Source organism: Giraffa tippelskirchi, chromosome 5 (assembly GCF_054371585.1).
Source record: "Giraffa tippelskirchi isolate mGirTip1 chromosome 5, T2T-mGirTip1v1.2.pri, whole genome shotgun sequence".
Classification (NCBI taxonomy): Eukaryota; Metazoa; Chordata; class Mammalia; order Artiodactyla; family Giraffidae; genus Giraffa; species Giraffa tippelskirchi.
The window spans coordinates 191,189,296-191,201,418 of NC_137279.1; the positions used below are offsets into that span (position 1 = coordinate 191,189,296).

The following is a 12,123-nucleotide window of genomic DNA, read 5'->3' on the forward strand; positions in this document are numbered from 1 at the left end:
GTCTCTTTTGCTGTCTCACTTCCCTGGTGGCTCAGACGGTAAAGCGTCTGTCTACAATGTGGGAGACCTGGGTTCGATCCCTGGGCTGGGAAGATCCCCTAGAGAAGGAAATGGCAAGCCACTCCAGTACTCTTGCCTGGAAAATCCCATGGACGGAGGAGCCTGGTAGGCTACAGTCCATGGGGTCACAAAGAGTCGGACACGACTGAGCGACTTCACTAATATAGGGTCACTGTTACCATCTTTCTAAATTCCGTGTATATGCATTATTATACTGTATTGGTGTTTTTCTTTCTGACTTACTTCACTCTGCATAATAGGCTCCAGTTTCACCCACCTCATTAGAACTGATTCAAATGCATTCTTTTAAACAGCTGAGTAATATTCCATTGTGTATATGTGCCACAGCAAAGCTGCAATTTCTATAGGAATTTCTATTTTTTTATTCCATTGATACACCCCCCCCCCCCAAACATGTATAAAGATGGAATTGCTGTGCAGTTCTAGTTTGCCTGTAAGTCTCATAGAGTGAGTCTATGGGACAGACACATAGACCCCTGGGTGGGGGGAACACATTCTCAGGGTGTGAAGGGCATTTTTCCTTTAAGAAATCTAAAACTACCATCACCCCTCCATCCCACAGGAGAAGAGGCAGAATCAGAGGGAACAATTCACATCAAATTTTAGGCTTTTCCTAAAGTGTAGTGTTTCCTGCCCGCTGGAAGCAGTCCAAGGGTGATGGAGACCGGAAGTGGTGCGGTGGGGCCCTGAGGATGGCCCGCGGCTCCTCCGCCAGGCCCTGGCTGCCACCCTCTGAAACAGGACAGGGCGGGCAGATCTGCGCTCTTCTCAGAAGAGGTGGAAGGCGTCCCTGGTGGGAGCGGCAGGCCCTGGTAAGGGGCCCTCCTCAGAAGTGCCCTTCCCCTGGCCCCCTAAATAAGATGCAGCTTACCCACCAGGCGCAGGCACCTCAGGGAGGCACAGGAGAGCCTGAGCCTGGAGTGCCAGCCTGGGGCGGGGGAGAGGTGGGGGAGGGGGAGGGGGAGGGGGGAGGGGGGAGGGAGGGGGTCAGGTAGGGAGGCCACGCGCCGCGGGTCACAGAACAAACAGGCCAGGAGCGGTGAGGGGCTGGCTCTCTTCAGGGAGGAGCCTGGAGCTCAGGCCGGCCAGTCGGCTCCACCAGTGGACTGCCCTGATCTCGGGGGGCTGCGGGTTATCTGCCCCCGACTCCCCGCGAGTTCGAGGCAGGGCCTCAGGGCGCCCGCTCCCAGGCGGTAGATCTCCTTCGCGCCCCCTGCCCCGCGCCCCCCGAGGCCCCCGCAGGTGCGCCTGGAGGGGAGGAACAGCGAGTCTCTGAGCTCAGTGGGGCCCCGGCCGTGGGAAGCAGGGAGGGGTCGCCGCCTGGGAAAGGGTCGCCAAAGAGGGGCTCTGACAGTCTTCAGATGTGATCCATCTAGTAAGACCCGGCGGGCGTTCAGGGAGAGGCGTCTCGGGGTCCCCGCAGGAGGCGCGCGGGACAGAGAGGGGAGAGAGGATGCCCCGTGGCCGGGAGAAGGGCGCCCGGGTGCCCGCGAAGCAGAGGCGTGACAGCGCGCAGGAGGGACCGGAGCGGAGAGGAAACGCGCCCGACAGGAGGGGGCGCTCCGGCAGCCGCCCGCCGCGGCTCCCCGAGCCCCTGCCTCCCTGCACGGTCCTCCTCGCACCCCCTTGCCGACCGCGCGCCCCCGGTCCCCACTCAGCAGCGCCCGCAACCCCCGGCAGCGCCCACGCCCCTCCCCGCACCCCCCGTGGGGCAGCCCCCCCACCCCCGCCCACGGCGGCAGCGAGCGCGGGAGCCGGGAGGCGGCGCCGGGCGGGGAGGCGCGCCCGGGCTAGGCGGGGGATTCAAGCGCGTTATAAGGCGCGGAGCCCGGGGCCGAGTCCAGAAGCTGCGATCGCAGGCCAGAGGGACCCGCCGCCCGCATGGCCCCCGCCCGCTGCCCCGCGCGGGCCCTGCTGCTCGCCTACGCCAGCCTGCTGGCCGCTGCCGTGGGCCTGGGCTCCCCGGAGCCCGGAGCGCCCTCGGGCAGCCGCGCCCGCGACGAGCCGCCGCCCGGGAACGAACTGCCCGCGGGGCAGGCCGTCCGCCCGCCGGTAAGACGCCGCCCGGCCCGCCCGGCCCTGGAGACCTCGGGCCTCAGCGCCCCCGCCCGGAGCGCGCGCACCTGGGTCCCCGGGCGCCCCGCGGGCGCAGCGCGCTCGCTTCCGCGGCGGCGGGGAGCACGGCGTCGCGAGCCAGCGGGGACCGGGGCTGACCCGGGTGTCCCCCTCCCTAGAGGGGACGGTAAGACGCTTAGCTTGCGCGCTTGGCGCCGGAGGTCTGGGCGCTGGCCCCCTGCCCAGCCCGGCGCCTTAAGGGCCAGCCTTGACCTTGGTTTTTGGGGTTGTTATGAGAAGCAAAGTTCTACTGGATTGGGGGAAGATGCCTATTCTCTGGGGACTTCCAGGTTGGGAAGTTCGTAAAGTGTAAATAACTCTGTCCTCCTGAAGCTGGGAAGAGGGTATCTGTAAAAGTGTGAGCAAGCCTCTGACCCCCAACCCTCCCCTCCCCACCCCACCCCTGCCCCCTATCTCCTTGGTGCCTGTTCTCTGGAAATAAACAACTCCCTTCTTGCCAGCTGGGGAGGGAGGGAGAACGTGTGTGTGGACGGGGTGCCGGCCTCCGATGTGTGATTTCTGGCCGATCCTTAGCTCTGCCCCACTCCTTCCTTCCTGGCTGCAGAAGCCTGAGGTCAGGTTAGGGGAGACCAGGGGGATGGGGCCTTCAGAGCTGCCCTCAGTGTGGGTGGGGCCTCCAGACAGGGAGGGGAGGGCTTTGGGGAGGGTGCTTGGAGTTTCTTTTCTCTAAAGATGCCTGTGGGTGGTGCCCGGGGCCCAGGCCTGCACCTCTGCTCTCAGCATCACTTTGGGAACCACGATGCCCCCACTCGAGGACGCCCCCACTGAAGACAGGTGACAGTGGCAGGCAGCCCTGATCACCCCCTGGGAGGGGCCTCCCCAAAGCCCTTGTTTCTGTAACCCCCTGCCATTTCCCGTGAACTGAAGACAAATCCTACCCGAACAGCCCACCTCAGCCCCCGGGGTGCTGGTGGTGGGGGCAGGGTTTCCAGAGGCGGGGCTGTGATGATGGTCAGGAAACAGAGGGGCTTCAGGTGCTTCCAGGGGTGGAGGGGGTGGGTTCTGGCCTTGGAGACAGGGCTCCTTTCTGAGAGCCGCTGGAGGCTGGAGACCTCCATCAGCCAGGGCAGTGGCCTGGCGACGCCCACCCACACTGCCACAGCCCATCTCCCAGGCCCCCAGACCACCGTGGCTGCACCTGTTTCTGTTTCAAGCCAAACTGGGGTCTGAGTCCCTCCACAGGCTCCTGGGCCAGTGGGAGGGCTGGCTCAGCACACAGTCCACCCTGGACAGAGTCCTCCTCCTGGGTGTTCCCCCCGAGGGCGGTCCCCATCACAGCACACCGGCTCCTGATAGAAGGCCCTGGATCCCTGCAGAGTGTCCGCGAGAGCCCTGAGCCTGGCCAGCTCCAAGATCCCAGGGTCCTTCCACCAGCCTCCAGAGTCAGTGCCCATGACCTCATCCAAGCCCTCTTCAGCCAGTTTCCTTCCCAGCTGGCAGCCTTGCCCAGAGCCCAGACTGTCCGGGGCCTGCTGACCACAGGGCTGGAGGCCTCGCCCTGGAAGTTACCTCCTGGAGCGCCACCATGTCAGGACTGGTCAGAACACAGCCTGCCGGGGGGTGGGGTGGGGTGGGATGGAGTGGACATTTCTGGAACCGTCACTGTCCCAGCTGGGGCACGCGTCGCAGAAGCCCTGAGGACAGTGAGGGGCCTTGCGTCACCATATCTCAGTGCCGGACACCCCACCCGCGGTCCCTGAAACAGCCAGGGAATGCAGGCCTCACCACCCTGAGGGTGGAAATTGGCCTCCTGCAAACTCCAGACCCCAGGGGTTGGTTGGGGTGCCTGCTGGCCAAGGGCGGCCCTGCCTGAGCCCCCGGGGAGGCCGGTGGTCTGGTTCTCAGGGAGGGATGCACACTGCAGCTCCCCTGGAGGGGGGCAGGCCTGGCAGTGCCAGCTTCCACCTGCCCTGAAGCTGGGCACCCCGCCTCCTCCACCCACGCCCAGGGTCTTCCCCTGCAGGGTCCAGGCTGAGGAGCGGCTGTTCCCCGGGGGTTGTCCTCCGCGGGCCGGGAGGAAGGGGCCAGGGGCTGCGGCTGTGCTATCTTGGGGGGCAGCACCATTGACAGTGACGAGGGCCCAGGGGCCAGAGGAGGCCAGTCCTGCGCAGCGACCTCTTGCAAAGCATTCGGTCTGCTTGACCGGCAGCCCTGTCCGGGAGGCAAAACAACCTGCTGGCGGCTGTGTTCCAGGATCCCCCCGTGGAGCAAGCGCCCGGCCTCATCGACCCCCGAGACACCTGGATGCTCTTTGTCAGGCAGAGTGACAAGGGCGTCAACAGCAAGAGAGGGAGCAGGGGCAAGGCCAAGAAGTTGAAGGTGAGCACTAGAGCCGGCCAGTGTGTGTGTGTGTGTGTGTGTGTGTGTGTGTGTGTGTGTGTGAACCTCCACCCACAGGCCTTTCCCCAATCCTCCAGTCCACCACCGTCACCCCACATCCTCACTCACTGTCCCCCTGGTCCCACCCTGAGCACTTCCAACAAGCGCAGACCCTGAGCCTCAGGCCAGAGAGCACAGAAGTGTCAAGTAGGGGCCCATGTGACCCTGAGTTCAGGGCGCCTGTTCCGGCCATTTACCTGCACCCCCAGAATGCCGGGCAGCCTCCCTGGCTCCCCACTTTCTCTTCCCTCTCTGTATCCTGGCCTGGGAGGCCTGGGCTGGGCTGCAGGGCAGTCAGGGACTGAGCAGGAGGGACCTGCGGGTGGGCCGGAGTGACACAGTCCGGGGGCCAGCGGAGGCCTGGTCAGCCGCCGGTGCCCACCCTCCCTCAGCCTGGGCGGGGCCGGGCCCCTGCTTCTGACGGCCGACCCCTGCCTTGGGCCCTGGTGAGGGCCGCGTCCTCTGCGGCGGGGTGCACCGGGCAGCGCTGTGCCGCCCTGCTGAGTCCTGGCCTCCCTGCTCCCCAGGGCCGACCCAGTGATGGCGTGCCAGGCTCTGAGCCTGGGGCAGCTCGCCGGCTGGGCGGCCACCAGGGCCTGGCCCGTCACCCCCAAGCTGAGCTGGGGGCTCCCCAGGCTCCTCCCGGCAGGGTCCCAGCCCAGTCTAGTGAGGGATCCTTGAGGACCCCTCTCGCGTCCGGGGGTGGCCAGGCCCAGGGGGACTTGCCGCCTGGGGCGGTGACAGACCTGAGACTCAACAGCGGCCTCCTTCTTCCCAGCCTGGCCCCCAGCGGCCCCACCAACCCCAGCCCTATGCCTGCAGCTTTCACTGCCTCCTCAGGGGAACTGGAGGCCCTGGAGGCCGACCTCCCCCTCAGGGGTCAAAGCAGGAGTCTCCCCCCTCCCCCATTACCAGCCTTGGTGGCAAGAGCTCACAGAGGGGGTGCCCATGGTCTCCCCCCACCCACCCCACCTGTTCAGAAGTCCTCACTGTCAGCCTTCTCTTTCAGCTTGGTCTGCCAGGACCCCCGGGGCCTCCTGGCCCCCAGGGCCCCCCAGGCCCCATCACCTCACCTGAGGTCCTACTGAAGGAATTCCAGCTGCTGCTGAAAGGTAGGGGGTGGGTACCACACGGATGCACACCCCACTGGGAGAGCGGGGTGGGGGGAGGGTGTCCCCGGGGAGCCGAGATGTGCCGGACCTTGGTCTTGTCCACTTGTATCCAGCAGGCCACGGCTCTGGTGCTGGCCTGGGTCAGGGCTGTGTGTGGGTCAGGGGCTGGTGGGGGTCGGGGAGCGGTGGGTGAGGAGGCGGCTTCACAGAAGAGGATGGACTTGGCCTCAGTGTTCAGTAGGTGCCTGGGGACCAGCCTCCATGCCCCACCTGGGAGGCCACTGAGCCTGCAAAAGCTGAGATCCAAGCCCACGTTCCCCAAGTGGGGACTGTTAGGGAGGAGTCAGGGCTCCTTAAGCTTGCAGGGTGCTCCACTGAGCCCTGCAGTGACACCAGGGAGATCTCAGGCCTCTTTCTTCCCCTCACCTGTGCCCCACCTCTTCCCCTGACACATCTCTACTGCTGGCTCCAGAGCCCAACGGGCAGGCCCCAGGAGGCTGCCCTCACCGGGCAGGGAGGACAGTCCCGGGAGCACGGCGAGGAGCAGGCTGGGGCTGGAGGCTGCACAGGGTGACAGCACAGCTGAGGGAGCGCTAGCACCCAGGGCGGTGTCCCTGCACTGTGGCCAGCTGCAGGGCGAGAGCTCTGGGTACTAACAAGAGTTCATTTCACTGTGAAGAGCTGTTGAGTCTTTTCCCACTTCTATTTAATGTACTGGGGCTTCCTTGGCTCAGATGGTAAAGAATCTGTCTGCAATGAGGGAGACCCAGGTTCCATCCCTGGGTCAGGAAGATCCCCTGGAGGAGGGCATGGCAACCCACTCCAGTGTTCTTGCCTGGAGAATTCCATGGACAGAGGAGCCTGGTGGGCTACAGTCCATGGGGTCGCCAAGAGTCGGACAGGACTGAGCGACTAACACTACACTTCATTTAAACAGACCAGCTACAGCGGCTGAAGAACCTCCACATTCTCTGCAATAATTATTTATTTACACTCAGCTTCTTTCCCCAAATGACTGGTCTGGCTTATCCTGCTGCGCTTCCTGATCCCATAAAAATGTCAACAGAGTAAAAGCAGCAGCAGCCCCGGGGTGAGAAGCGGTAGGATAAACAGATGAGGCAGGAGAACAGGGGTCCTGGGTGCACCAGCCCTGAGCTTCCCGGTAGCCAAAGCGTGAAAGGGAACAGGAGCAGCCGCGGGATCGGGAAGCCGGTTCCGAAGACCTTGCAGGTCAGAGCGGGTCTCCGGTGGATTCCCGAGCGCGGGCGCCCGGCTTGAGGTTCCGCGGGTCATCGGTAACGGTGCCCGCGCTCTCGGCGGCACCCGGGTCTGGGGCAGGGATCCGGGCGGGACACGGCAGGGCGGGCCGAGGCGGGGAGTCCCGGCGCGACCACCGCCCGCTCTGTGCCAGGCGCGGTGCGCACGCGCGAGTGCACGGAGCCCGAGCCCGGCCCGCGCGTTCCCGCCGCCGTGCCGGCCGCGCGCTCGGAGGACGACGAGGAGGCGGCGGCGGGGGGCGCGGGCGCGCTGGCGCTGCTGGCCGCGCCCCTGGCCCCGGGCCCGCGGGCGCCGCGCGTCGAGGCCGCCTTCCACTGCCGCCTGCGCCGGGACGCGTCGGTGGAGCGGCGCGCGCTGCACGAGCTCGGCCTCTATTACGTGGTGAGTCCGGGCCGGGCCGGGGCGGGCGCGGCGCGGCGGGGCCCGGGGTGACCGTCTGTGCGCCCGCAGCCCGACGCCGAGGGCGCCTTCCGCCGCGGCCCGGGCCTGAACCTGACCAGCGGCCAGTACACGGCGCCCGTCGCCGGCTTCTACGCGCTTGCCGCCACGCTGCACGTGGGTGAGGCCCGGCCCCGGGCTGGGGGCGGGGTAGGGTCGCCCCGCCGCGCTCGGGCCCCGCCGCCCGGGGATCACCACCCCCGCGCCTCCCCCGCAGCGCTGGCCGAGCCGCCGAGGCGGGGGCCTCCGCGCCCCCGGGACCGCCTGCGTCTGCTCATCTGCCTGGAGTCCCGCTGCCAACACCATGCGTGAGTGGGCCCCCGCCTCCTCCCTCGGGGCTTCCCCGCCTGCTGCCAAGGTGCCCCCAGCCTCCTGGCGCCCGCCCGCTTCCCCAAACCGACCGGCCGCAGCCCGCCCCCCCCACCGGTGTCCTCACGACCCCCGATCCCCCCTGCACCCAGAAGGGGCTGACTATACCATCCCGCGACCGAGATGCCAGAGATGTCAACGTCGCATCCTCAGAGGCCTTCCCCGCCGGTCTGTGATCTGTGCGGGGCCTCTCCCCGGGCGCTCTCCCGCCCCCCCCATCCTCCGGTTGGATGTGGGTTCAAAAGGGCTGGGCTGCTCTTTCTGTACCCCAGCGCCCAGACAGCCCAGGCGGAGAGCAGGTGTTCCACAGTAGTGGCAGAAGGCATGCAGGAGTGAAGTTCACATCTCACTCTGGTTTGGAAAGCTGCACAGGGATTGGTCTGAGCCCAGACGCCCTGCGGCCCGCCCTGCACCTCCAGCTGCCCCCCCCCCCCCCCCGCCGAGTCTCACGTCCCATCAGAGCCTGGACTTGCGGCCCCGGCGGCACCCCTCAGTCCTGTGCGCTTCAGTCCTGTCCTCACCCCTGTTGGGGACACAGTTCAGATACCACCTCCCCCAGAAGCCTGGCCAAGGTGGTGTTGGGTGCCGTTTCCGTGGTGCCTGGCCGGGTGTTGGGTGATGGGGAGCACGTCGTGGGTGGGGTTGGGGGATCTGGGGCCGGGGTCTCAGGCTCACCCTCTGTCTCCTTTGGCCGCAGCTCCCTGGAGGCCGTCATGGGGCTGGAGAGCAGCAGCGAGCTCTTTACCATCTCGGTCAATGGCGTTCTCTACCTGCAGGTGTGTGGGGCAGGCTCCACCGTGGGGGGACCGCCACCGGCCGGGAGGGCTGCTGGTGGGCCCGGGAGCTGTGGGTGCAGTGCCCGCCGCCTCCAAGCCCTGACGAGGGTCAGGGCAGCACGGAGCACTACGCTAGTCCCGGCAGAGCCACGCTGTGTTACTGGGTCTCCTTTCCCCACATCTGGCCCTGCCCCCCAGACACCTGTCCTCTGCTCTGCCTCTCGGTCTGTTTTCTGACCTCCCAAGCAGCCCACGTCGATGGCTGGCCTGAACGGGCCCTTCCATAAGAGCTCAGTTGGGCAGGGGAGGATAGCGACAGAGGTCGGCTCTCCCAGGGAGGACATCGCGACCCCCTGGCCCACCGAGACTGCGGGAAGCAGACGTGGTTATTTCCACACAAAACCCCGAGTCTCTCTCTAGACTGTGGGGATTTGAGGCAGGTGGTCGAGAAATGGATGAAAAGGATTTCCTGGAAACAAAAGTCTAGCTGCAGATGTGTTGAATAACAGCTTGCATGCATATGGCCCTAAGTAGGCCAGGCCTGTTCTGAGCGGCACATAAATTACTCGTTAACCCACAGTGATTTGAGGGGGGTAAGGGAACTTAGGCACAGAAGGGTTAAGTAGCTCGCCCGGGCTCACCCAGCAATGCCAGGATTGGAGGCCAGGCTGTGGCTGCAGGCGCTGTGGCTGTGTTTGCTCAAAGGTCTGGTCCCTGCATGATGACCTCAGGCAGCATGGTGGGCCTGGGGTCCCGAGATGGAATCCCCGGCTTCTGCATTTCTGGGAGCTCCCGCTTCACATCTGGGGACGTGACCCTGTGGTGCCTGGACCACATCTGGAGCAGCCAGGCCCTACTACCGGCCTCATGATGGCTCTACCAGCGGGGTCCGCGGCCAGGCCCGTGGTGGAAGGGGCGTTTGAGTTTTGCAAAAAAAGCTTGACTCTGGCCCTGAGCAGAGGCTCGCCCCCACACGCATGAACTAAGGGAGCCTGTCAGCACAGGAGGCTGATGGAGCTGGGGAGAGAGTGTGAGAACAGGGGTCAGAGGTGCTGGGTTCGAGGGCAAGGCGTCCGGGCTGACTGCGGAGCCTCCCCGCAGGCAGGGCAGTACACCTCCGTCTTCCTGGACAACGCCAGTGGCTCTGCCCTCACGGTGCGCAGCGGCTCCCACTTCAGTGCCGTCCTCCTTGGCGTGTGACCGCCATGCCAGGCCCTTCCTCTGGCCCGAGTGTGAACAACCCCGGGGGCACTGTCAGAGTGGCAGAGGCCACGGGCAGGAGGGAGCCCGCAGGACTGCCCACCGTGGCTGCTGCAGCTGAAGCCAGAGACGCCACTACAGGCAGCCCACAGAGGCGACACACACGCTGGCGGTCCCAGAACTCCGGATGATCTCGGGACGCTGTCTTTCCCAGGGAGGGGTTTCAGCGTGCCCAGGAGCGTGCATTTTTGTCCCCCCGCCGCCCCCTCGGCCGCAGACCTGGGCCCCTCCTGTCCCCCTGGGCGGCTTGTCTGGGCAGCCTGAGCTCCGTGGCTGTGGTCGGGCCGCACCTTTCCCATCTTTCCTAGGGCTCTCGTGGGCTGCCCACTGGGTGTGCCAACAAGGAAGGGAGAGGCTGTGCAACCTGCCTGGTGCCCACCTGCCCCTCTCCCAGCCATGCCTTTGGCTGCCATGGACCTCAGAGTGCTGCTTGGCCTGCAGGGACCACAGGGCCCGAGCCTGTCCTTGCGGCCCCTGGGCACAGCAGCCTTGGGCAGCAGGGACAGCGGATAGGGGCTGACGGGGACAGAGACAGTCCCCTGTGCTCACGTGTGCGCGAGTCTCCTCGCACACTCACCGGGCCTTCCCACTGCCCCTCCTTTGCAAACCCTCTCCCTGACGAGGTCGTCTTGCCTGTGCCCTTGAGGCCCTGATGCGCAGCTCGGGCCCACCCACCACTGGAGAAAGTTAAACGTCCTTGCAGATTGGGGGCGGCCGGGCCCCGCGCCCTCATCGAGATGGGTGAAGCCGTGGCCCCCGCAGGTGGACAGCTCTGGGTGCCCAATCACCATGGCCCAGCCCTGCTGGGTCCATCCAGCTCTGGGCTCTTTAGAGCATCTTCCCCACTCAGGTGGCACCATGGCCCCAAGTTCAGATGGGCATTGTGGGCAGGCGGGGGAACAAGTGCTCCGCCCTGCCGCAGCGGTGATGGGGTTCGGTGGTGCAGGGGGGCGGGGATGGCGGCTGTTCCTGTGAAGAGACAAGGGTGTCTGAGAGTTCCCGCCATTTCTTGATGCAGGGCCCCATTGGCCTGCTGAAGAAGCCACCGCCACCCCCATTCCTGCACGGAAAACAGGCCACAGGAACACTGGTACTGCAGGAGCTCCTGGGGGCCAAGCTGGTCCGGCAAGGGTGCCTCCAGGCCTGGGAGAGGCAGGGGCGATGGCTGCAGCCACCTTGCTCCTTGACCTTCTAGCTGGCCTGGGCTGAGCAGGTGACTGGTCCCAGGAGCCCTAAGCTTCCAGCCTACACTCCCACTCTAATGGGAACCCCGGCACCATGCACACACACTGACCAGTCTGTGCCCTTCGGCGGGCTGGGCACGGTTCTCAGTAGGACTTGCCCCCACCCTACCAGGAAGCGCCAGCCAGCTGGCGTCCCGCCTGCCCACCCCCGCTCCTAGATAAGGGGTGGTGCGGCCACGCCCTCTTCTGGATTCCTCTTTACTCAGTGGGTACAGACACTTTAGAAAAGCTTTCACCCTGGGGAGACCCACGGTCCTTCTTTTTCTCAATATAAGTGTGTTATACAGCAATTAATTGAAGTATTTATTGTATAATGTTGTCAGATGAAATATATTTATGTATAAGAACTGACTATTTGAGAGTTGTTTTATGAGGTTATACAAAGTTACAGAAGCAAAGGGCAGACCTTAAAAATACAGCATCTGAGTCATTTAGGCCCGGCTCCCGAGGGCAGAGGGGCGAGCTCCAGGAGGGGAGGCGGAGGGGTGGTTCCCGCTGAGGGTGGCAGGGGGCACGTGGGGGTTTGGCCAGGGAAGCCCCATGCCAAGCCTCTCCCAGCTCCAGGACAGTGGCACTGTGGCAATTAGGGACACGTGCTCACGGACTGGGGCCTTGTCTGCTGTAAGAAAACATCTGACTGAACCACTTGCGTGGTCTCCCAGTTCTCAGACGCCGAGGTTCTTTCCTCCCACGATGGCACACTGCCTCGTCCCACCCCTCCGCAGAGAGGGAGCCTGGCTCTCCGCACTGGGAAGGGGTGTGCTGGAAACGTTCCCGAGGTACGTGCAGCAGGGAGGCCAGTCCTTCTAACAGAGCTGACGAGGTGATAAGGCCTGTGTGCAGGCTGGGCGCGGCCCTCAAATGTGACAGAACAGCTTCAAAAGCCAGCCTTCAGAATCTTACATCATCCCCAGGCAAGCGTTTATGCGTAAAGACCTGAAAGCTGTTTTACTAAGGAGCTTTACCAGCAACAACAGTGTCCTGCTCTCTCTGTGAAGAAAGGCGTGAAAAGAATTTTCGAGTTTGTTTTCCTGGGTAGGCTCATCACGC

The 12,123-nt window shown here is 64.8% G+C and overlaps 1 protein-coding gene across 2 annotated transcripts; it reads left to right on the forward strand.

Moving 5' to 3' along the window:
• Positions 1-1,929: 1,929 nt before the first annotated feature.
• Positions 1,930-11,425, forward strand: ERFE (erythroferrone). 2 transcript variants are annotated; one of them, XM_081491251.1, is made up of 8 exons: positions 1,930-2,133; positions 4,411-4,536; positions 5,606-5,708; positions 7,120-7,367; positions 7,437-7,545; positions 7,642-7,732; positions 8,491-8,569; positions 10,848-11,425. In XM_081491251.1, exons 1-8 carry the CDS (start codon positions 1,963-1,965, stop codon positions 11,022-11,024), a joined length of 1,104 nt encoding a protein of 367 aa, XP_081347377.1. In that variant the 5' UTR covers positions 1,930-1,962; the 3' UTR covers positions 11,025-11,425. The 2 variants fall into 2 exon arrangements, with proteins under 2 accessions (XP_081347377.1, XP_081347378.1); XM_081491252.1 differs by having other exon boundaries at positions 1,963-2,133; positions 9,671-11,425.
• Positions 11,426-12,123: the final 698 nt, after the last annotated feature.

Excerpts from the sequence above, each read along its gene's own strand:
- ERFE (XM_081491251.1), top strand. The coding sequence starts at position 1,963 with ATGGCCCCCGCCCGCTGCCCCGCGCGGGCCCTGCTGCTCGCCTACGCC. Across the intron at positions 5,709-7,119 it reads ATTCCAGCTGCTGCTGAAAG|GCGCGGTGCGCACGCGCGAG; the intron begins GTAGGGGGTGGG and ends GCTCTGTGCCAG. Across the intron at positions 7,733-8,490 it reads TCCCGCTGCCAACACCATGC|CTCCCTGGAGGCCGTCATGG; the intron begins GTGAGTGGGCCC and ends CTTTGGCCGCAG.